General features: G+C 36.5%; 1 protein-coding gene across 1 annotated transcript in view; it reads right to left on the reverse strand.

Annotated features, from left to right (window-relative positions):
• The window catches only part of SH3YL1 (SH3 and SYLF domain containing 1), a 54,170-nt gene that overhangs the window by 15,912 nt on the left and 12,203 nt on the right, over window positions 1–26,055 (reverse strand). The window contains exons 3-10 of the mRNA XM_031552256.1: window positions 16,047–16,179; window positions 14,973–15,086; window positions 14,465–14,529; window positions 11,579–11,691; window positions 9,396–9,524; window positions 8,326–8,470; window positions 7,478–7,547; window positions 6,723–6,779 (exon numbers count right to left, since the gene is read on the reverse strand). Of these exons, the coding sequence (XP_031408116.1) occupies window positions 6,723–6,779; window positions 7,478–7,547; window positions 8,326–8,470; window positions 9,396–9,524; window positions 11,579–11,691; window positions 14,465–14,529; window positions 14,973–15,086; window positions 16,047–16,179 (826 nt within the window). The remainder of the gene's footprint in view (window positions 1–6,722; window positions 6,780–7,477; window positions 7,548–8,325; window positions 8,471–9,395; window positions 9,525–11,578; window positions 11,692–14,464; window positions 14,530–14,972; window positions 15,087–16,046; window positions 16,180–26,055) is intronic.

A 26,055-nucleotide genomic window follows, 5' to 3' on the forward strand; every position in this document is an offset into this window, starting at 1 on the left:
TTATGGTAGTTTTGCAAGACTGCTGCTATCAATTCCTAAAGGTACTTTAAATCCTGCTTGGTTTCCATTAGAACTAATGAAGCAGAAGCTCCCATACTCCCAAAGGTTTTTTATATATAAATAGATAGAATAGGAATTTAAATTTGTTTATCCTACTACTACTACTACGACAGATTAAGCATATATATCATAAGCATGCTAAAACATCAGCCTGTTTGTTTTAGTAGGGCCTCAGACAAAAGGCTTTAAGCTATACCATTTAATATCTTTAAGTTCACATGAACAACTTCGCATTTTAACTGCATCAGAATGATTACCCTAATGCTGTTTGCTGCTTAAAAAAAATATAAGCATAAGCTACACTGAGATTTTCCTGTAATTTTTGCTCTAATTTTTATTCCTATTCATTAAATAAATGCCATAAAAAAAATACTGCTCCCTATTCCAGTCATATTTAGCATTATAGTTCTCCACCAACGCGTGCACACACGTCAGGAAGGCACCAATTTCATCCCAACACATATGACCTCGATCTCTCATGCTCTGTTGTATTTTGAGTTAGTTGACTATACACAGTGAGTTATTTACTTCAGCACAACCAGAAAATTCCTGCGCACTACGTTTTCCTCTCAGCTTGCCACAACATAAGCCATAAGCAGCTTGATTATCTGACTTACTACATTCACAATAGTATGATCCTAGAAAAGTGATTCAGAGATAAAAATAGCCTAAAAAATAATTTCCTGGGATTTCCTGGGTTTGGCTAGTATTAAGAAAGAGCTCATAATAGCAAGGAAGTTAATACTTTGGGGACCACCAGATGGATGTTTCATTATTTCAGTAACTACATATAAACATGTCACAAGCCTTGTCATGAAGAAAACAGAAAAATAGACCAAGTTTAGCTAAAAGTCTTAAGAGAAAAAAAATTACCATAGATAATTTCCAGGGGGTTAGGCCTTCATGACATTGTCTACTGACCTAGTAAACATGAGCTAATGACAGACATCACATATTCCACTATGCAAAAAAGTTCTGAAACAAATATCTATTAGTCTGAGTTCTTCCAACAGAAAAACCAAAAATTCAGATATTACACACAGAAAAATGAACTGGAGACGAGAGAAATATTTGAATTTTATTACTGCCAAAACTGGAGATAATACTTTTACTTTGAGGTATTTAGTCTTACAATAAAAACGCCCAAGTCAAAGGATTTGAACACACTTAGATTTTTCTTGTGGTGTACTGTCAGGTTTTTTGTCTGTTTGTTTTTAAATCTGTGGATTTCTAAATGTGGAACTATATAACTGATGTAAATAGTTACATGATAGATTTCCAGTTAAATTTGAGCTGGTACTAGTTTTGTTAAATCAAAGAGAAGACTATCACATAAAAAAAAAAAGTGATTGCTTCAATACACATTCAGCAAAGTAAGCCTGTTTTGAAGTTGCAAGCGCACTGACAGTGATGCTCTCTTTCAGAAGCTCTAAATTGTTACTCTACACTGTGTAGAGCTCAGCAATACACATAATTAGAGGTACTAATGTAGACACATCTAGAATGCTGTCACAGTTCCACTGTTTTATCTTCTTTCTGCATTTTAACAGTATCATCCTACAGAGTAGAATGCACACAAAATGGCAAGATTTTAAGTGTGATAGAAACTGAGGTGTAGAGCAGGCATCCAAGTACAGTAAGTAAAACAGGAGGTCACAAGAAAAAATTTGATACTGCGCTCAGAGAGCTGCAGAACAGATTTTAACTGTGTATCTCAGAAGCATTCTGTTAACTCTTAACTCATTTAATTTTTTTTGACTTAATTAACATACATGTAACTGGCCATAGAAAAGGCCAAAATATGCGAACAAAACAAACAAATTATTATACAGATCCTAAAATTTCCTTGTCAAAATATGCTTAAGGAGGTATGACAGTTTTTTTTTAGAATTGTCACACCAATCAAATTTTCATAGATTGGCTCAACCAGCTGGAATTCAGAGATTACTGAAATATACATTGAGATCATCCAGAAAATTACAGAGAATTGCACCAGACCTGATTTCTGGAGAACTGTAAGAATGAAAAGCAGCACCTCTGAGAGGGATTTAGTAAATACAAACTGAGTTTGCCACAACTTCATGGTACTACCTACTCAGAAAGGATTGATACAGCCTCAACTATTTTAACATGGATTAGCAATAAATAGAAAGACGTAAATAAATAAATGGTAAGGAGTAGAGTTTGGCTTAAATTCATTATGCTTTTTAGAAGTCAAAATCCTACTGATCTCAGTGAGTTTACATTTTGCTATTTGTAGTACTATTTAAAATTTGAGATGAAAAAAGAACATGATTTAGCTCATCAATCTGTTTAGCAATCAGAAGAAAGATCAAGAAAGATCAAGAGTTGATTTGGTTACAGCAGAAGTGCCCAAAAGGTAAACTCTCTGGGCAGGAAAGAGCCCTAGTGAATACAGCCACAATAAGCATCATAGATAGGTATTTATTCAGCACAAAAATCAAAAGAAGAGGGCATAATTTCCCAAAGATAAAATCAAAAATATTTGGTTCAAGTACTTATGAAAGGTAAGAAACCCAATGTGTCTGAGAAAAATGTTAAAGAATAGGAACAAAAATACAACCAACTAAACCAAACAAACAAAACCACCAATGAACCAAATCTCAAACTTAGGATACATGAGCACAAGTTTTCATGAATTTCTTAAGCAAATCGTAGAACTGTTATGAAGATGTAAACTGTATAATTGCTAATTATGATAAAGTAATTATTTTGTTACAAATGGAAGCACTTTTGTTAGTAGAAAAAAATATATATTCTTAAAGCACTGCAACAGTAAGCCCACTGTTCATAAACATTCCTGAAAGGGAACACATTACTGAGCAGAGGCAGAATGAAATGCTAAGCAAGTATGCATTCTGAAGGTCAGAGAATTCATGCATCTGAACTGTTTCATACTAACTTATGATGACTGTAAATGAACAGTGAAGGAATAATGTTTAGAAAGTTTTCGTTGTTGTCTTAAGGAAAATGAATTAATACACTCATCCCAAGTCCTATATCAATTCTGTTTCAGCATCTTGGCCAATTTAAGTGATTTTCTTCCATACACGTGAACCAGTCTTTGTTTCAGATTAGCTGAGATGAAGAAAAAGTGACAAAAATATTGACTTCTGATCCTGAACAAATTGCCTGTTAATTATTTAGTTTTCACCAAAATTTCCTTCTTCTACCAGTTCAGTTGAAAAATGGCTGCAGTGTTTTCAGAATTGTACAGCATTCAGCAATCTGTTTGGATGACAGCCAGATAAAGTAAGAGACCATTCATTTACAGTTTTGATTGCCTGCTGTTCTGTAGCATAAAGTCAAATAGAAATAATGAGAAAAGAACGCACTATAAAAAGAATCTAACATCTAGGAGTAGGTATCATTCAAGTGTGACAAGCTAACAACCTTAAGTTTCTTCAAAAAAAAAAAGTCATAGTAAAATAAATTTTTATCCCAATTCTACAATGCTCAAGTAGTCCCCTGAAGAGCCATGAGTCAATTAGATTACAGACGTGGTACAGAACTCTACAGAAACCTTCTATCCAGATAACCTAAACTACATTATGCTTATAAGACTTGGAAGAACCAGTAAGCCCTTTTATTATTTGTATGTAACATACATGGGACAAGCAGAAACATAAAGTTACAAGTCCCTTAAGCTATAAGGGTAGGAGCAAAGAACCTTCATAGAGATGAGCAAATTTAATTTAGCCAAACAGTTTGAAAAAAAACAAAACAAACCCAAACAAACCCACACCAAACAATAAAAACAAAATAAAACCTCTATTCCTCAACTACTGTAAAAACTTTACTCCACTGACTTACAGTATCAGCCATGTTTTCTTCCAGAATTGCAAGAGGTTTCTGCAAATTATTATTCCTCTTTAAATAGAATGTGTGATATTTCCAAGTGCATGGAAAATTTTAAAGCGTTTCTGAATCTTATTTTCCAGCTAAATGCATTAACTTAAGTATTATTGAGTTACATAAAAACACTCTACTTGCATCTCAGTCAAGTATCACACTATCAGTTTAGAAAAAACATGTTTTTCCATCTATTCTTCTTGTGTTTGAAATAAGCAATGTAATACAACCTTTTTAGATAATTCAGAACTACATAAAATATAATTAAAAATGTCTCATCTGCAAGTCTAGCTCCCCTTTCATTTAATGAGATGGGTGAAATGTTTCAACCTTTCTTCTACTTTCATAACGGTTGAAAACAGAAAACTTCTGACCAGCACAGCCTTCCTGTCACCCTCTTCCCTAACCCCAAAAAAGGAAAAATGAAAAGGCACTTGCCTTGTATGTTACAACACAGAGAAGTTTGTTGCTCATTATCAAAACCTAACCCTGAACTAACATTATACCTATAATGAAGCTTCCTAAAGATTAGTTCCATGCATTCTTCCATTAGCCGTCTAACAAGTGTATTATTTTTTTAAATGTAATTATAAAGATGCAAGAAATGTTAAGTGTTTTTTCAGATCGCTGTGGAACATCCATTGCAGCCACTGATCCTCCAATGAAGTCTGTATAGTACAAGATCTGCTAGGCAGCACTATTAAAATCATCTGGACTATAAACAGGAAGAAACAGATTACTGACAGGAGCTATGGCTTTAAGGAGGCTTTTACCCCATCACACAGCATAAACACACCCTGTATTTCTGTAGGAAAAGGGACTGCAACTCTTTTCCAGACTCCCATCAATGTGCATTTGTACCAGATCTGGAGATTGGTGGCCCTGCCTGTGGCAGGGGGTTGGAACTTGATGACCCTTAGGGTCCCTTCCAACCCAAAAACATTCTATAATTCTATGCATTTAAGGCTTTGGTATTAACAGACAGAGGAGAACTGACTTCTTCCTTGTTTTAGCCCTGTAATAAGAACAATCCTTTATAGCCTATAGAAACATAAACAATACTTTGTAGATTCAGATACCACTCGAACTGTTTCCAAAGAAATTAGAACCTGCAATACAACACAAAATATGCCACATCTAGCTTGTAAGAAAAATGAAATTTACCATAAGATATTTCTTGAAGAAAGTGCTTTTTACAGAAAATTCTACTTCCTCTTATGCTCTTTAGAGATAGCTTTGTGAATTTTTAGAAATTCGTAGGAATCCTCGGTAACAGACTGACTCAGTCTACATTTTGATTTCAAGTCATCTGTAAACTCATCAACTATGAGCTATAGAAGATTTTTACCTTCTCACTTGTGTTGAATAGAACACTCCCTTTAATGTAGCAAATGTATGTTTGGGCTTTTTCCCTATTGCTGGAGAAACTTCTCAGTTGGTCAGGGTTTTATGAAGACCTGCAAATTTTAATTGGCCAGAAGACCAATTTTTTTTTTTCTTTCTGGATGACAGCTGCTGAGTATTCCTTTCCTGGGAAAAACATCATTTTTTTCCCAGGAAAAGCTTTACAGCATGACAGAAAATTTTTCTTCTCAGAAAGACGTTAGGAATTTGCAGAAATAAATTGATGGCTCAGCCTAAGTTCCTGCTACGTTGGTCCCATCAACACATACATACCCCAAAAGCAGGTATGGAGAAAAGATAACAGGGAAGATTATGAAGACAATAACACATAATTGATCTCATTTTTAGTGAAAATCTGTAATTGCATGAATTGAGAGACTAAAAATACAATCAAGATTTTGGCATTCAGACAAGACAGGATAAGTACTGTGTTAAATGACAACACTCTACCTGAATCAGACTCTTCTGTGATCAGTTATCAAGTTTGATTAAGTAAAAAGGAAATCATTTCACTTTATTTTCTATTGGTGTATGAAATATGTGAAGACATGTACATATCCATACACACACATACATGTCACATAGAATGTCTCAGCCTTGGTTTTTATCCCAGCCAAAACCACAAAAACATTAACTTATCAACAGGACAGTACATTGTATCAAGCAATTTGCCTCATTGACTTTCAAATAGCAGTCTTTGCTTCGTGAAAGATGGGATTTTTGATGGGAGAGACCACTATGGCAGCTCCATGAAGATTACTAGTTCAGTCATAACATTTTCCCTAATAAATCACAAGTTTCCAGTTGATGGGCCCCACAAGAGTTACACCGCAAATACTACAGAGTAAGATTCTCTGTTAGAGCTCAGACTGCTCCTGCTTCAAAGTTAAGAGGGCTAAAACATAACAGTGAACAACTAATAGATCTTTGGCATAATGCAGAGATATCTCACAAAAACCTCAAGGACTATAACTGCAAGAGAAATTATGCTTATGCAAGCATAATCAGATACGATCTGTGGAAGTGCTCCTTAATTAAAACTGGAGTTATACTACCTTACATAAGAGGTTGGGCACAAGCTTGTTAGATCAGCTTTCTTCTTCACTTCAGTTAGGTGGCAATGTAAAACAGCTTTGCTGTTTTCAGTGTATTTTTCAAGGTCATTGAGTAAAACAAAATAGCTTTTGCTGTAAGACTTATTTTTGTTGGAACATACAGCCAAGGAATAAGATACACATTAATGAAATATTTTCAGGAGCCCATATACAGTGAAATATCATTTTAACTCATGGACAATAAAGAAATGGGCAAATGTTGATAATGTCTTCCAAAGTACTTTCAGTACTTTCATACTGCTTAATAAAATGTGTAAGCTCAGTACTTACTCAGAGAGGCATAATCACTTGGAAGCTCAGGATAAAGCTTGTTTGAGTTCTTTTTAGCTGAAAGATAAATTTAAGCAGCAACTTATACGATATATCAACATACATTGTTATACTTCATACACTTGTTTTCTAATACACGTTCAACAGTTCCAAAATGACTGCAGTTATCTATGGAGCGGTACAGGAGAAAGAAATAAGGGCTCTGTCTTAAATCCTGTCTTACATCACTGGAATAAATCAAGTTAGCAAGAGAAACTGCATACTAACTTGTATTCAGTGTGAATGTATTGGTAGACAAAATGTTAACAGAGTTAAAACTTTCCCCACTCAACTGTGAGAACTGCTTACTTAAAGTCATGACAACCTAAAGGAGAACTAATATTTTAGAAACCAGTAGTTTCTAGAAGCAGGACTAACGGTTTCTGTTAGTACCAGAACTTTTTACTTAAGAAACATCACTGAGCCATGGGCCTTCTATCCATCTAATAAATTAGCATGCTTTCTTCGAACGATTACTTGCTTTTGTAACTAAACAAATATTACTTCTATGGAAAATACGTCACAGAGAAAAATTTGTTAATATAACACAAAGAAACAAAAAACTCTTTACTCTTCATTGCTCATGGCACTTGGAATGAATATAAAAACATTATTATATAGACATTTACTTTTACAATAACTTCACAACTTTAATTAATCTTAACTTTCTACTTCTATAAAGAGATAAATTAATCATTATCAAAATATTTTCTAACCTGGTGGTGTTGGCCTAACAGAAGGTTTATGCGGTTCGGGTCTTGATGGTCTTCCAGGTGGGTCATTTACCTAAGATGTACACATTTTTTTAAAACAAGTTTTATCAAACTGGAAATAGATTTTAACTTCACAGTCTAAAAGTATGCAAAGTTACACTGAAAATTTTCATCTCCAGAGAAATTGTATTAACACAAGAAGTACACTAAAGAACTAGTGACATACACATGACTACAGAGAAATTCACTGTGGGTTTTAAAAAGATGACACTAAATGATTACATATCAGTATAACAGCTGAATAAATAATCTTCCATAGTTCTCAGTATTATTTTAAATATGACTGAATGGAAGACAAAAAGTAGAAAAATATGAAGATTATTAACATCAAACCTAGTATGCCCATTTATTTACTCGATTATGAATAGCTTGAAGAAACTTCAACATCATCTCCAGATTTGATTATGTGCTGTTCTAAAAAGGCAGCTATATATTGTTCTTCTAGATGACACAAAGCCAAACCAACAACAATCTTGTCCAGAAAAGCCCACCACTGCACTGGAACACATAAAAGTCTATTTGAATGGACACATTACACATAGGAAGGTGTCCCTGCCCATATCAGGGTAGTTGGAACCAGATGGTCTTTAAAGTCCCTTTCTACCCAAACCATTCTATGATTCTGTGATGATTCTGTGAATTGTCGGCTATGTGTTACATTTATATGCATCCAACAGAGATCTTGTGAATGCCACAACACCAAGATTGCCATTACCCTTGTCTGCAAACAGTTTACAAAGAGAAAAAAATCTGTGAGAAGGAGTTGCACAAAACCTTCCTTATTCCCTTACAGCTTTTCCTGGATTATTTCTTTGCTCTTCATTTTCATATACTTCAGTGAAGGATGCTAGAGTTTCATAAAGATCTTCTGCTTGAGCAGGAAAAGGAACATCACCCAACAGGATGGCACTAGCACGTATATCTTGCCCATAAAACCTGATATCAAAGAAAAGATGTCAGGTATTTGATCGCCATTATATTTCAATGTCTAGATACGTCCAGCTTGTGAAAGTGTTTCCTCTCCAGACTTCTCCTACTGACCAGCTATTTTAAAGCGGCATAACTAGTGAAAAATTTTGAATGATGAATAACTGCAACCAACTTGGATGCCTACCACCACTTTATTTCAAAATGTTCTTCACCAGTTATATTTTGTTACTGGTCACATAGCATGATCAGCCAGACCATCTGAAAGCCAATCACACAACAGACTAAAGAAATACACATTAATTCTACAAAATGTTTTAATAAATTCCTTAATGATGCACTGGAATGGCAATTTTATGACAGGAGATAGCTGGAAGTAACTGATATGCTGTCATTAAAAATCATAGTAGTCTTGCTCATATAAGCAGAATTAAAGTTTTTATAAATATAGAACATACAATGCAATAGACATCTCACAGCTACTGTATCTTAATTCTTGAAATTATTTGGTTGACATTTTAGGATCTGCAACATAGTGAAAGCATTTCAAATATTTCCTCCTACTCAGATGCACTTTAAGTACTTTAAATTTAATAAGCTGCACATCAGAAGTAGCACTTCAAAAATTGTTCTCTCAAATTAAGTGATATCTAAAACATACTTTTTTTTGTTTAGCTGGTTTGTTTCAAGTGACTTTAAAGGATATTTCTTATTATACAGTAAATATCTCTATAACTATATTCTAAAATACTGAGTCTCTTAACATTTAGCTTCTAAATGTGTACTTAGACAAGTACCTCTCATCTAAATTGAAGAAACCCTGAATTCAGCACGGAACAGTCTCACAACAAATTCTTTTTTTACAATTGAACTTATCCCATTTCATTGCATCACTATTACTTTATTGAATCCTCTAGATTCAGAGAGAACTTACTTGCGATTGGTTTCTTTCCTTTCAATTAAACAGGTTCCTTCCAGAGATACACCTGCAAACAGTCCTCGAGATTTGCAATATGTATACACAGCAGCAGAGCTTCTCAGTGCAACATCCCCTTCTAAATTTCTGGAAAGAAAAAAAAATACTTCATAGTCTTCAATGTGCCTTCAGAACATAACGGCTGTTTGCGAGGGTGGATAGTGATAGAACAAAGGGGAATGGTTTCAAACTAAGGCAGAGGAGCTTTAGGTTAGATATTAGGAGGAAGTTTTTCACACAGAGGGTGGTGACACACTGGAACAGGTTGCCCAAGGAGGTTGTGGACGCCCCATCCCTGGAGGCATTCAAGGCCAGTCTGGATGTGGCTCTGGGCAGCCTGATCTGGTGGTTAGTGACCCTGCACATAGCAGGGGAGTTGAAACTAGATGATCATTCCTTGATTTTATGATGCCCAAAGCAGCACAAAATATTTTAAGTAAGGTCTTATCAGACTTCAATAGAACAATAAGATTACAAAGTCTGACTGACACAAAATCACAGAGCATTTTAGGTTTGAAGACACTTCAGGTAGTTATACGGTCCAACTTTCCGCTCAAAGCAAGTATAACATCAAATTAAGATCAGTTTACTCTGGGTCTTGTATAGCCAGTTTTTAAAGACTCCACATACACCCTGGGCAACTGTTTTTGTGCTCAATCACTCTTACAGACCTTTTTTCCCCCCTCATATCCAGTTAGAACCTTTCTTGCTTCAGTTAGACAATATCATCTTTCATTATTCTGCTATGCACCTCAGTAAAGAGGAGAAAGATAGTCTTCTTGGTAATTCCCCTGTTGGTAAGACAACCTCTTAGAAGGCTGCAGCTAGGTGTCCCAAAGGCTTCTCTCCTCCAGGTTAAATATACCAAGCTTTCCTAATCTCACAGTTCACATTCTCCATGTCTCTTGCCATCTTAATATTTCTTCATTGGAAGCACTCAAGGTTAGACATCTTTCTTGCACTGTTGGGCTAAAATTGGATATTCTAGGCACAAGCTATGAACAACCAATTGAAGGGGAGTAATCACTTTCTTTATCTTGATTACAATTCTGTTGATGCAGCTCCCTATGTTGTTAGACATCTTGCACTGCTGACTAAGCCTGCTGTCTACTAGGATACCAGTAGGTTGGCTGCTCAGTCTGGCAGGCCCCATCTACTAAGGATTCACCTACACAAGGTGAGTCTTGTTTAATTTCATGAGGTTTCCTGATGTAACTTTTCTCTGTACACTCTATGTCCATCCCTTTGTTTGCAGGACAGTATAACCAAACACCCTGCAACAGATGACATTCACTGCCCTCCCTTGGTCCACGTATTTATCTCATCAGACGAACAAGCATCATCCTTTTATTTTGTTAGAAGAGATGACAAAACATCAGCAAAACTTTCATCATAAAAACAAAGGTATAAGGAGGGACATAGAGAAGTCTTAGGAGGGGACCTATCAGCAGCCTTCCAATTAAGGTAATTAAGAATATGATGCCAGGCTCTTCAAGTGGTGCATGGTGGAGGGACATAACTTTTCACTGAGTTGTGGAACATATTGCCCAGAGAGGCTAAGCAGAGGTTTTCATGATCCATTTGGAATAAAGGCATGAGCAACCTGATCTGCAGTCATAATAAACCTTGCTTTGAGCAGGAGGCTGCAATAGAGATCTCTAGAGGTCCCTTCCAAATTAAATTATTCTGTGATCGTATCAACTCATCCTTCATGTAGGGTGGCTTAATCACTTGAGCTTTAAAAGTAATTACTTGGTGTATTTCTTTTACTTATTACCAGGCAGATCTCTGGTAACAAAGCACAGGCCCATAGATAAGTGAAAATAATAGTTTGCTATAGTGCATTTGCTCTTTATTGAGCCCAATCAAGCAATGCCTTAAAAAACAAGAGTAAACCTTCCTTCCACCAATAGATGCCTTTATCATAGGAAAAAAAAAAAAAAAAGATAAAGCAACAAGTAACTAAAACATTATAGCACTATATAACACTACAGAAACAATAAGGTCCAGTCAACGTACAGGTTTGCAAAGATTGTTTTCTAAGATATTAGAGAAATCCATGCAAATGCTTATGTAGCGTAAGAAAAAAATATCTTCCATATTTAAATATCATCCATATTACAAAAAGATTTTACTCTCACCTCCCCAGAGGTCCAATTGCCACAGTAAGATTTCCTCCAAGTGTAAGATTCCCTCCTTTGGCAAAAGCTTCTACTGCTCGTTCATGATTCAATATTATTACTAAGTCTGAAACCTATAAAAACATCAAACAAAAGTACTATGCTTTTTAAGAAGAAAGTCTGAACTGCATGGGAACAAAATCTGTTTGGTGGGAAAGTAGGCAGTAGCATAGAAGAAATTTCCTCCCCCATATGAAAAACTAGCTCCAAACGCATCAAGGTTTTAATTCAATCTAGAATCTGTCATCCTCTCAGATTATTACTTCCATTCTTGCAAATAATCCTTTTGGAATAGTTTTCTGAATGAAATTAATTCTTTTTGTACAAGATGTTTGGAAGCTAAAAATCCTGTTACACAGTTTTTTACTCAATGCAATAAACACAATTATTATAATAGAAACACTAATTTGATGCAAAATTTCCTAATTAACAATTTTTAATTTTATAAAGCCTTTGCAAGCAGTTTCGAAGGCATTTTCAGAATTGAAGAGGCATCAGATTAAGAAAATCCATAGCAATTAATGGTAACAGCAAGAAAAGATAGTAAACAAAAATTACTTGTTTGTCTGTCAAAGAATAATACAAAAAAAACAACAGAACAACAGAAAGGATACTGCTTTTCCTATAATCGACAAAACTGTATTTTCTTGACAGAAAATCGGGATTCTGTAAGACTTCAACTTATGAGATGTAGCCAGTTTCTTCAAGAAACTATTGAGGGAAATAGTTGGAGAGAGAAGGTATTTTTGAAAGACACAAATGTAAAATTTAAGAAAAAAATATGAGTGTTTTTTAAACACCATCAGGGTTATGATACAAAATGCAGAGATAGAAGAACTTCAACTACAACCCAGTAGATGCTTTTTGCCATCAGTACTGTAAAACTAAAGCTCTCTTCGTAAGTTTCAATAGAACGATCCTATAATTTCTTTTAAGAGAAAAAAAAAGTCTTTCAAGTCTTTTTCTGTAATGATCATGGTATTGTCAAACACACAGGAATTAAAAAAAAAAGATAGGTGAATCTGATGTTAAAGCCAGTACAGCAGACTGTTTCAGAGTTCAATAAAGTAGACTGTTACGTTGTTGACTTTTTTCAACTTACCCCAAATTCCAAACAGTGACAGCAGGAAATACAAGAGGAAATATCAGATTATTTGCAAAACAGTGCTAGCCATGAGTATTAAACACAGTGTAAGAGAGGCCTTTGTTATTAACCTCTCATAACCTCCACCCCATCCCATACAAAAGGTCTGACATTAGCAGTTTTTTCATCATCCAGTGATGTAGAGAGAACACAATTCAGGGATGCTGCCATATCTTTTAACCCATGAAGAGGACGAATTCATAGCTAAAGCTAAATGAATTGTGAGGAAGACTTCTAAGGAAAACATTTCAAGAATTTTAAAACAGATTTTCAATTTGAAGTACGAAGCATTTTCACATGGAAAACCATTATGCTAATATCATGACTAGAGAAATCTGTGATTTACTTCTTAATGTTAAAAACCACCCATAAGTATAAACGACTATGTTAACTACAATTTCATTAATGCTCAGAATGCATAACGCTCAGAAAAAAAACAAAACAAAACATATTCTCCTGGAAATATCTTGTGTATTTCAATCATTTTAGTAAATATCAGAAGTAAATGGTTATATTATCTAATATACCACATGGAGATGATTACAGGAAAACTTTCACAGATTAATCAAGACACCTAATGAGTCTGTTTCACTGTCACTAAAGGAAAAGATACAAAATAAAAACCTCCTGGGGCACATCAAACAATATTTTGCAATGTGTTCTAAACTTGTAGTCAAGAAAAACAAAGAAAAACCCTTGCAAAAATTAATTTTGTATTCACAGCATCTTTTAAAAAGTGCAGAGTAATAACATCTGAGATCACATACTGAACTATGAGGATACAAAAAGATACTTATCAGTTACTCATTACTTGAGTACCAGGTGACTAGTTGACATGAGAGGGATAACTGTAGGACACACTGGGGGCTCAGTCTACATCCAGATCAGTTTTGCAGCTTTTCTTCAGAAGAGCAGAATTCTCATAGCAAAAGATCCTGGTGGCAGCACACTGTACATTTGATTTTATTTAGGAATCAGTGGAAGAGAAGCTAAACAAAAAATGGAAGGATGGGACTAGAAAGCAGGGCAGGAAAGAGGAAGACATGGCAACAAATGGTGAAGAAGCTGTAAGACAAAAGCAGCAGCAGTGGATGATCATTCAGATCAACAGGACTTCTCCTTGGATGTGCTGAAAGTTCCTCATTTAACTGTTTCTCCTGGATGGAAAATCTTTTATTTTCTGTAGCAAGCTTCCAGAGTAAGTACCATCAGTTTTGGCGCTTTCACACTGAAGGTTGAAGTCAAGAATCACAGTTTGAATAAGGAATGCATGAAGTACAGTGGCATTCTATACCTTTAGTTACTTTCACTGTTTATTGCTAGATGGAGTCATTGTGCTCCTTAACAAAACATTTGATAAACTATTAAATATAGTATACTTCTAGTTAATTCTGTCTTACATATGAACTCTGACTCAACTTTTCACCATGAGGGAAGATTTCTGTCTTCTCTTAGAAATCAATGAAATAGCTATTAAATCACTTATTTTCATTTAAATCTCTCCAAACAATTAGATTAATAGGATTAAAACTCCACATTCTGTTTGGATTGCATAAGTGAACTTTAAAAAAGTGGCTTTTTTTTTTCGTCTTCTCTGAAAAACAGATCTCACTATCTCACCAGCATTTACATCTTTTTCAATGCATTTAATTGCTCAGGAAAAAAAAAAGTAATCAACAAGTACTTCAGATGCAAAATTATACCTCAATTCCAATTTCAAATCCACCACCAACACCAGCAATTCCTATTGCAGAAGGAGCAGACCAGGCTGTCAAACAAAACAAAAATTACAAAAGCATTACCACAGATCACAAGAAATGCACATCTAATTATTGCAGTTCCAAATCACTCACAACTACTTAAAACTGTCTTCATAACAACTAGAATGCAATCATATAAAGACACTAGTTCATCCCAGTAAAAAGAATCCAAGACACACAAATCCTCATTTAAACAAATCTCTATGTTACAAATTACTTGGCATACAGCTGTCCATTACCAGATATAATTCATTTTCCTAATGACTTTCAAACTATATGTTTTTATATTTCATCCTTTTCTACAAAGATACCGAGAACATTCAGTAAAAAGCAGGTATAAAATTCTGAAAACAGCTTTCTAAACATTTTCATATGCATACATGCGTGTATGTGTGTATATTTTAAAGCTTTTAATTGTCACATGAAGTACAAAAGGAAAACATCTACTTACTGCCATTAGGAAGACGAGCTAATACAATTCCACTTCCACCTCGAGCAGTCACCAAAAATCCAGCTTTGATAACAGACAAAACTGCAAGGCCTTTGGCTTTAGCTATCACATGGGCTGAAACAGCAAAATTATTTATTCAAAACCTTGTCAGAGTTCAAGGGAAAGGGAAAATAAATTCTGCATTTAACAATTTTGAACACATAGAAGTCAAATAATTAAAGCAAAAGCTTAAAGAAAACTGAACTAATAATGACACCTCCACTCCATAGTCAACTACAAAGCTAGGTGCACTGATCTACACTTCCACAACTGTTCTAGTTATTCTGGTTAGCTCACACAGAATTAGCTTGCTTATTGCCATGAATACTGTGTGTGAGGACCCTTAGTAAGACAATGAGGCAGTAAACAGCTGACATTCGTGACTACCGATTTTTGGAGGGGTGAAGTCTGAATTTAAATCACAGTGACACTCATCAGCCTAATCAGTTTATATCATTAGACAGTGTTTTTGTCAAGTAAAATGTCATCATCCTGAAAGTCTTATTACAGACCTTCTGGAACATAATAGATATAAATTCAAAGCCACAACTAGCAATACCTAGGCTAAACAGAGAATTACAATTGCAAAAATAAGGAGGACAGAAGCATGTAAAAGTGTTTAACCATTATCAAGGTATAAACATACCCTGATCTCTTTCATTCAACTTATTTTATCTAGGTAATTCCAATAAACAAAGATATTCAAAATCTACAGCTACTTCAAAGTTCTCCTTACAAATGGGCATTCACATGGTGAATGAGAGACATTACAGCCCAGAGAGGGGCCTTCCTGTGCAGATAGCCTCCCCGTGTCTATAAACATGCAAAAGATTTCACTCAGAAAGCAATGTCTGCCTATAACCCAGCAAACTGAACACCTTTACTTCCAAAATTCAGAGAACTTACAACAGTCCAATTCTCCACTCCTTTCTGAGTTAACGCTCAGTGAAAACGGAGGGCAGAAATAAAGAGATGGATTTTAACAGAGGGGAGAACTGGAGGTTTTAGTTGAATCATAACATTTCCTTTACTCACGAGGTATGATTTTATCAGGTCCATTTCTGGAAGTTATTTCTGTAAATTCTCGTAATATTTTAGCTGCCTTTTTAGCTTCTGACTTCAAGTTGGAAGGTATAGGGTTATTCACTGTAAAACACAAAACAAATAACTATTATCAGTCTGGGACAGCACAAAAATAAACCAGTATAACTCTATGGGAAATTTGGACCATTTCAGACCAGAAGACTTCCTCTAGCAATCTACTTTCTGTTGAAGCGCTTTGCCGTCTGGAGGTATCAACACACACCATCTGCAAGTTTATCAGCAACAAGGTTTTCTAGTAATATATGCATGTAGTGTTGGACCAAAGATCCAGCTAGTCTCATGTTTCATCTCTGAAAAGAACTCGCTAGAATAGCCCAACAAAATTCCACTGTTCTTCAATTAAAAAGGAATAAAAAAGAAAATTAAACAACTCTGTAGAAAAGCAACTTGCAGTCAACAGTGACCTAGTTTTTTTCAGTTGGTATTCCCCAACATTCACTCACCCTCTCATTCTGGGCAACATTCCCACTCAAAGCTATGGAGGTAAAAAGACTAAATTTTGAGATTAAGTCAGTGAAACCTGGAAAACAAGTGTGCTCCTATTAAGTGAAACATCAGTGGCAAGTTGGCAGTCTTTCCTGACTAAAATACGAATTACACATCTACTATGATAATAATAAAATAATAATTAAATTATTTGCAATATGTTTTTATTTAGTTTTGTGATATGTTTTTAAATAGTGCTTCCACTGTTCTAGCCATGTGGGGACAAATTGAGAATAGGCTTTGAGATTGCCGAAAAAAAAAATCCACTTTCTTTGTGTATCTGTAGTTCCATTTTCAGTCGACATCAATATGTTCCCTGCAAGTTTTCAAATGGAATGCACAGAGTTGCAATCAGACATTCAACTCAAAAATTTGATTACGTCACTTTACTAGGCTTTTATAAGCCCTCTTTTACCACAGAAAAACATCCCTTGGTTCACAATCACGCTTTATTCATGTCATTGTGTCTTGGTCATACATACATCTGTGAGCAACTGTTTTCAAGGATGAAGTACTGGAAGAGTAAAGTTTCATCAAAAACCTCAGACAAATGCCTTCAAACACACAAAGAATTGCAACCATTTCCATTGAACCAGACTGATGCATTAGTTTCACAAAATCAAGGTCAAATATTTCACTAGTCTTACGGGTTTGTTGCGCTCCTTTTTTTTTAATATTTTAATATACATACATAAAAATTTTGTTACTTACACATATTAACTATATATTTTATATGTGGCCCAAGGCAATTCTTCTTTATTCAGTGCAGCCCAGGCAACCCATGCTCCAGTACATTATCCAAGCAAGTAAAGAGACCCTCAAAACAAGAGATTTTGACAGCTGAGATTCTGAAGTAACTTGCTCTGCAAAACCTTGTAGCAACACCTGATTTGGGTGAAAATTGAGTTTTAAGGGACAGAAATCACCACAACGCTGTGCAAAAATAGCACTCTCTGGGAACATAGGGAAACAGATGCATGGAATGCAACAGACTATCCTGCACTGTGATAGCAGATGGAAGACATGCAAATCCTGTCTTCTAATCCCTTCTGTTTGTGTTCAGAAAGTTAGGACAATGGTGTAGTCCTCATTTGTGAAGGGATACAAAGTGAAGGTCTAAGCTCTAAGAATCTAGGACTTTCAGAAAAAAGCAATAGGCACGTGCAGTTCTTTCAGGATGCTATGGCACTGAAATCCTATGCCTATGTTTGCAGTTGAGCACGACTGCGTCTTCCCTGGCTCACCTGGCTGGAACCGGCTGTACTGACCACAGCAAGAGAGTGCAGCTCAGCCCCAGCAAAATGTAAAAGGATAATTGCTTTTGGTAGATCAACAAACTAGATTAAAGCAAATGTCTCCATTACTTCTGCTGTTTGCACCTGACATTACAATTTCAAGGGCAGAGGTGAAATAGTACAAGCACATTGTAAGAGAAAAACAGGATTTTTGATTTTGTAGAGAGAAAACACTGAGTCAGCCACGAAAAGCATATTACACCACCATTCCTCCTATGAAATCAAAAATAACAATTTTTGCATACTGTAAGTTATAATTCATAAGTAATGTTGCAATACAGTGCATGTCCATTTGCATAAACAGGTCAACACTTCTGCATGTGGAGTATTTTGACTTTACTTAGTCTTCACAAGATGCACTTTTCATGGTATTTTAATCTTCTTCAACAACAAAAATTAAATGGAAGACATGCTTCATTTTAACAGTGGTAAAATGGACAGTTGCATGTATGGCCATGTAGGACTCTTAGCAAAGTCATCAAGACTTTATGACACTAACGTGTGTGCACTGATATCTGGAAAAGAAAAACCTGATGAAGCAAAAGCAAGCAACATCTAGCTTTTTGACTGTAGAGAAATAAAAATAACTTCTTTGCTCCCTTTACAGTTCTTTATACACATTCACTCTGTCACTTTATTTCTTTCTAAGGCCAACCTTAGATTTTGTAGGAACATCTCCAGTCTGTTTCTTGTTAGTTCTATGGAGGGGAAAAATAAAAACACACTCATATTTCAAACATAGTAGAAGAGAAATATTTCTCTTTAATCCTCCCCCGTGCATCTCCATTGTCAAGAAACAGGATGTCCTCAGATCTAAAAGTCTGCAAATGAAAGTTTAAAAAAGAAGAAAAAATCACTTCCAGTTTTCCACACAGTTTCAGATTCAGAATTGCTTCAGAGAGATTCTTTGGTTACCAGAAAAAAAGTGTTCGTGTTCATATAGGAGTTACTATTAGTTATTATTTAATTGAAGACTATCTGAAGCTGAACTTCATGAGCCAGCAAAAGTAATACTGCTACTACCTCACTGTCTCGTCAATTCATCCAGTCACATCCTGTAACAGTAAGCACGAGAATGAACTTCATTCCCACTCTCAAAAAACCAAGAGAACCATCATTGTCCATCTGTATATTTGTTGCATACAACAATATTGCTTCTGCAACCTCTGAGTATCTACAATAATTCAAGCATGCATCATTCTTTCCTTTTTTCTGCCTTGCTACAGACTGGAGTAAACACAGGATTGTTTTTCTGGACAGAGGAATATTAGGAGGGTTTAAAAACATTCAGCCAGAACTGTGCCCATGGAGTCAGAATAATTTACTGTTAGAAGTGGGCTGAAGGACTCCTAGATCACACTAGAGACAGAGAGGAAGAAGGGAAAAGGCTGAACGTGCTGTCAGCTGAAGAGTGGATCTTACAGAGGAGGGCTATAAATGAGATGATTTACATCCAGACTTTAATTTAGACAACAGGAGATGCAAAATTTAAAGGACTTTTCTTTTGGCAAGCAAGCAAAGCACAGAAAGGTTTTAATCAATAAGCCAGCTGATTAAACACTTTCAGTGCTTAAAACCCAGAGTTAGTCAGAGTGACCCTTGGGTCTTAAGGAAATAATGACTTCTTTAAAAAGACAACCAATAAATCCACACCCTGATCTTAACTATGGATAATATGATGCTTGATAAAGCGTGACTGGACTCCTGTTTTGATAAAGTTGCTCATACCAGGCTGCAGTGCCATAGCCAAAGAACACTGGTATCTTATCACTGGTGGAAGAAGGAGAACTGGCTCTCCCTCTTAGGCTACGACACACTCAAAATTTTGTTGATAGAATTCAAGATAAAATAAAGGCATGGACAACAATTAATCTACAAAACATTATATTTAATGGCCAAATATATCGTGTAGATGAGGCCTCCTGCAGTCTATTAGTTTCATTAACATTTGTCCAAGGCCAAAGAACATTAAGCATTTCTTATTAAAAAAGAAAACAAAACAAAAAAAACAGCAGAACAAATAAGTGGAAAAATCATACAAAGACAATCCAAAGATGGTTCTTTACTAGTTAAAAAGTCTATGGGAATTTGTACTATGGAATACTTTGTTTGCCCCCAAATATAACAGAAATACAATGACTACAGGCTACAGTGAAAGTCAGGAATAAAATCGTGATTCCACTGATTTTAATTGCTGAGTAAACAGTCAGAACCATAACTGGATTTCTGTGATATCAAAATTAGGTGAAGTTTCTGTTCATTCATCAAGCTGCCCTCCTCCTTCTCAAGCTTACATTATGATATGAATAGTAAAATTCTTTTCTTAAAACCTAAACACTGCAATACTTTGTTGGAAGACAGAAGTTATGGAAATATCTGCTCTTTATTACAAGTACTGTATAAATATTTAGAGGCAAGCAGAAGCTCCACGCTCAGTTCATCCCACAGTAACATAGGGAATAATACTGTACCGCCGTCCTCCCTATTAGCTTTAAGTATGCATATATAATTGTCTGCTTTGTATTCATCCAGTGCTCAGGAAAGAGGTAACGAACAGCAATAAGACAGTAATATCTATCAGGAGGATATAGTGAGTGATGGATTCGGAATGCCGTGACCAGCAAATGCTCAGCTGGGAGCAGGCTTCATTTACACTGCTGCTTGTTGTTGAGGGGAGAAGATACTGAGCATATGTGAGTCAGAAACACAAACCTCATGGGGGAATATCACACCAAAATTGATTAACTGCTTAATTTGTAAGCTGATGAGGCAAGTGCGTCAGCCCCTCATTTACATTCTGACTAACAGTAATAATGTGTTGGCTGAACATTTGGTGAAATTATCTGAGCAAGGTGTAATAAAGAATAAATAAAGTCTTTTTACTTAAAAGCTAGAACTAATTCTGATATAATCAGAATTCTGCTGAATATGAACAGATGAAATAAAGCTTGGAGACGTTATAAGAACCTGAACATCAAAAATACAGTTTCAAAGAAGAGTGATGACAAAATGGAGACAAAGACTAGCATGCATATTTCATATATGTATTGTGCATGTATATATGAGCTTTGAAGTACTTTTGCAGAAGTAATTTTTAATTTTTTATTACAACAAGAAAAAAAAACAATGGCAAACACCTTGCACAAGTCTAGGGCAGCAATTCAGTCTTTACTCTTGCTTCACTGAGAAGTTCAAAAACAGCGAAACGTTAAAGCACAGCTAATTTGCAAACACCAAGGTTACAGCAGTAGCATCAACTTCCAAAAGCAAGTATGAACAAAGAATGATTGAAAGCATTCATAAACATGAGAACTAACATAATCAAGAACGGTTAAAGACAAACACTTTATGGGATTGAGAAACCTGAAAATCAAGACCAGTGACCTTCTCCAGCGCTGGAGAAGAGCCTAAACAAGAGATTTCAACTTAGCGTGACAATTAGAAAGATGTAATTTTGGTCTCATAAACATGAAACATCATGATACTGTGGCAGCCTGCTCCAGTCCTGTGGGATCCATCTGGTAGTAGAAATCCTTCAGCAACGTGTAAGACATGCACTGTATGCATTTTGCCTAACCCAAGAAGAAGTGAGCTAGACTTAGAGTAGCAGCCAATTAGCAAGTATTAATCAGCAGACTATAAAGTGCATCTCTGTCCAGCCTCCCTCTATTTAATACTTCCAGCACTGAAAGCCAACAATTGACAGCAAAGATTAGATAGATGTAAAAAAATATCTGTGAAGTCCGAGGAAGCGTTGGTAGAAGCTGAAAAAGAACCTGTAGGAAAAGTATGGAATACAATAAAGGTAATAATTACCACCTTCAGCTGGGACCCACTGTGCTCCAGCTGTCAGCACCTGAGTTCCACGCTTCTTATTTTGGAGCCAAGACGGACAGGCAGTTACTGCTTCCATGAGACTTCAAAGTGCATGAGAGAGGAATGCCAGAGAACTTACATATCTTACTGCAAAGCACTGCTGGTATGGCAGAAGGATTCTAAGGAAGCAGTCCCAGGGAGAAAGTAGCAATCATTACAGTGAAGATCATACCAATTGAGTATGTTGCACAATTTTCCAGATGCCTCTGACAGAACAGTAAAAGAGACAACATATGACAGAAAACACATCAAGTAAGGCGATGAAAACAAAGCTGAAGAGGAGATAACAGGCTCTCTGTACAATGAAGCCTTTCTACTGATCCCATGCATTTGTATCACATTCTTTACCACTTGGATTCCTGAAATGTCACCAAGTTTCATACAGCACTGTATGAAACCTCACCAAGCTTGGTACAAATGCTTTGTGCTCTGGCAGGGTACCAGTATGCCAGCAGGAACCAGGTGGCCTTGCAGAACAGCAGCTGAGCAGCACTAAGACTGAAAGACTTTAATGTGCTCCTTCACAGCCATGAGAGGTTTTGTACTATCAAATTTAATGTAAATAATCTTTCTCCCCTCCCCATACTGGATGGGTAGAAGTACTTATACGTGTTAGTTACATCAGTGTGAGTAGTGTCATGTAGGGAGCTCAAAATACAAGGTTTTCACTTAGAAATTCCTGCTAGCACTGACAATCTAGTCTGCCTTTTCAGACTTTGCTATCAATTATGTACGTACTCCTACAGCACAAGAGATCAATATTTTTTCATATGGAATCTTCACTTTGTTAATGCTAGAAAAATGCATACACATAAATAAAACATTCACTTTCACCGTGTGCATATTTTTTATTACTACTCTCAAAGCAAAAAGGACCTAAGTGATCCAAACAGGAAGTGTAACAGTTGGTAATTTTATGGGTTCTCAGCCCTCAACCTCACTTTGAATTAACTATTTCCTTGAGAAAGGAAAATCTTTGAGCTCAAACAACTTTGGGGAAAAAAAAAGACGTATAGGAACTTGTATTTATCAAAAGCATTTGAAGAGTTTGGTCCCCAGCTAGTTTTTTTTCTTTTTTTTTTTTCTTAAGCTGAAGTCATTTTGGAATATTCCTAATTCCTTTCAACTCCTAAAGGGATGAACTTCCTGCTGCAAGTTGGGATTTATGTGATTAATATGATGATACTGACATAGCTGAATAAGGCGCTTTAAAGGAAGATATGTTTACTCTGCATATGCAAGATGTTTTAATTAGATTATGGTTCCTTTAAGGAACTGAGGTATGTGAATATAGTCATTAACTGCCAGAGGCACAGGTGAGTCAGATGACTACTTCTGAGAAGCATACAAAACATCTGGTCACCTGCATGAGAGGCACAGCAAAGGAACAGCTCTAGCTAAAGCCTTCAAAAATCCCCCCTAGAAATGGCAAGGATGCTAAAATCCTAACTTTAGCTGAGTTGTCATCTTGGCACTAGGAGAAAACATAAATGCAAAGGGCAGGGGGAAGAAATCAACACACCAATAAACTTAACATATTATTTTCTTGCAAGTAATACAGGTCTCACTACATTTGAAAAAGCTATTTCTAGTAAACATAATCAACACAAAAGCTTTCTAAGTTGCTAAATGGTATTCAGTGTGTTCCTAAAAGTGGGTAATTGGAACAAAGATAACAAATTACAATAGGCTACTTCAAGTTTGTAGATTGGAGATACATGATGATCTTGAACCAGCATTTAAAAAAAAATAGATTTAATGTTTCAAGGCAAACAGACAATACAAGAGGGAAAATGAAAGCAAAAAAAAAAAATTAGCATGACAACTGCTAATTAGGTTTGTCAGGGTGTTTAAAAACAACAAAGAATGAGACCTATTTCTCATCTCAGGAGCTGAAGAAAGTTAAGCTGCTAGAAGACTTTCTGTTCCACGACATGATTTTAGCAGAGTAAATGCTGAGATGTGAAATATGAGACCATGCCATCCAGACAGATATACCATTGGAATAGAAAGAAAATGCACAGTATGTATATAGTACAGAGTTTGTATAAATTATCATCTTCTAAAAATCACCTCTGTCCATAGTGGTATGTCTCAGTATAATAGTTTAGGATTGATGTTAGGCTAATAAATTATCCGTCAACAGTAGAAAACCCACCCTTTTTAGTGTCACTGAACACATCATACTCAAACTTAGCATCAACAAATATCATCTTTTAGCCACTAAAGTTGGAGACATTGTATGAGCACTACAATACCAAGTCAACACCAAGCTTTTCAGTTTAGGATATCCAGAAGGATCAGGCATTAGAAAAGGCCTGAAAAAGAACTGTGTTCCACCTAGAGTGTTAAATATCAGTCACACACATATGAAACAATTCTACTATCCTCAAATGAAGCTAAACCAGCCCAAGACATGAAGAGACTCACCTTTCAGATGATAAAGAAACAGTAGTTTATACCAAGACAGTAAAAAATCTGTATTTTCAAGAATACAGAGACAGTGGAATACTTTACAACAAACACCAAAGGTAGTTACCTTGAGGGCTGTCCGAGACTAAAGAGTGAACTCTTCTAAGAATTTGTGCAACAAGAACAGCAGGCTTTTGCACAAAACGTCACTGCACCTATTCACCATGCCATCCAAGCCTTAGGAAACCACCTAACTGAAGACCTGTTTGCAAGTTTTTCAAACACACTTATTGTAATATGTTTGATGTGTCAACAGTCAGCACCAGAGGGGTTGGGCGCTGCCCACCAAGCAAGATAAGTCGCATAACCAAAGCTAAAGCAGAGCTAGGAATTCAGTTCTGCCTGTCTCCCCTCATGTTAAATACAAGGCTCAGCGTGCTATGCTAGAGAGGAAAAGCCCAAACTGAATAGCAGTTTTGTTTTGCTAACTCTATTTTAATTAACTAAGAATAAACTTCAAGGCAATCTAAGGTTCTAAGCAAGTACATAAACCTTTACACAACGAAGGCTTAACTAAAACAAAGTTGTGCTTTTAAAAACAAAATTCCAAACCCCATCCTATTTACCTTCCCACTAGGGACAGAAGAACAGAGGGGAACAAGCACCTGGTAGCCTACAGCTGCCCCCCACCTCCCCTCACCTTGTGCACTGCACAACTGCCTCATATGCTACAGTAGTAACCCACAAGAAAAAAATACATATTTGGGTACCTTAACAAAATATATATTCTAGATACTTCCTACAGAAAGCACTTCTCTCAGTCAAACTGGACATCATCCAGTTGTGGCTCTGGGTAGCCTGGTCTAGCACATAGCAGGGGGATTGAAACTAGAGATGATCTTCGTGGTCATTTTCAACCCAGGCCATTCCATGATTCTGTGATCATCCTGTCCCTTTCTGCATATATCTCTGTTCCCTATGAGCACAGAATTGTAGTTCACATTGGAAGGGACCCAATAAAGGTCATCTAGTCCAACTCCCCTGCAGTGAACGGGGACACCAACAGCCACATCAGGTTGTTCAGAGTCCCATCCAGCCTGACTGTGGGTGTCTCCAAAGATGGGGCATCCACCACCTCTCTGGGCAACCTGCTCAAGTGCCTCACCACACCTACAGTAAAAAACTTTTTCCTTATATCCAGTCTAAATCTCCTCTCTTTTAGTTTGAAACCATTTATCCTTGTCCTATCCCAACAGTCTGCTAAAGAGCCTGTCCCCTTCTTTCTTACAGCCCCCCTTTATATATTGAAAGGCCACGATTCTGACTCCCCAGAGCCTTCTCTAATAGGTCAAACCTTTTGGAACAGTTCAGAGAGGACCTGCAAAGACCATCAGCTCCAAAGCACTCACTTCCATGCACAATCCCAGCTTTCCCCCAACCTACAGAAGTACACAGGTAGGAGGCAGAAATCTATTTCTGATTCGAGACTTCAAGGCACTTTAAGAATGCAGAAATAAAGGCAGCGGCTGCTGCTTGGCGTATGCTACATGGAGAGCCGCATGTGAGCAGGACACGGTGCCAGACTCGCCCTGCAGTCTCAGGAGGCTGCGCCCATAATCAGGCGGTGTCACAGCCCCGTCTGGCTCCAACATTGTGCATTCCTCACACCTGCATGGTGCTGGGTGCGTGGGAAAGGCAATAACTGATCTGGGATCACACAGTCTTTTGAGTTGGAAGGGACCCTTAAAGGCCATCCAGTCCAACGCCCCTGCAAAGAACAGGGATACCTACAGCCAGATCAGGTGCTCACAGCCCCGTCCAGCCTGACCGTAGATGTCTGCAGGGCCGGGGCACGCAGCACCGCTCAGGGC

Source organism: Meleagris gallopavo, chromosome 2 (genome assembly GCF_000146605.3).
Source record: "Meleagris gallopavo isolate NT-WF06-2002-E0010 breed Aviagen turkey brand Nicholas breeding stock chromosome 2, Turkey_5.1, whole genome shotgun sequence".
Taxonomy (NCBI): Eukaryota; Metazoa; Chordata; class Aves; order Galliformes; family Phasianidae; genus Meleagris; species Meleagris gallopavo.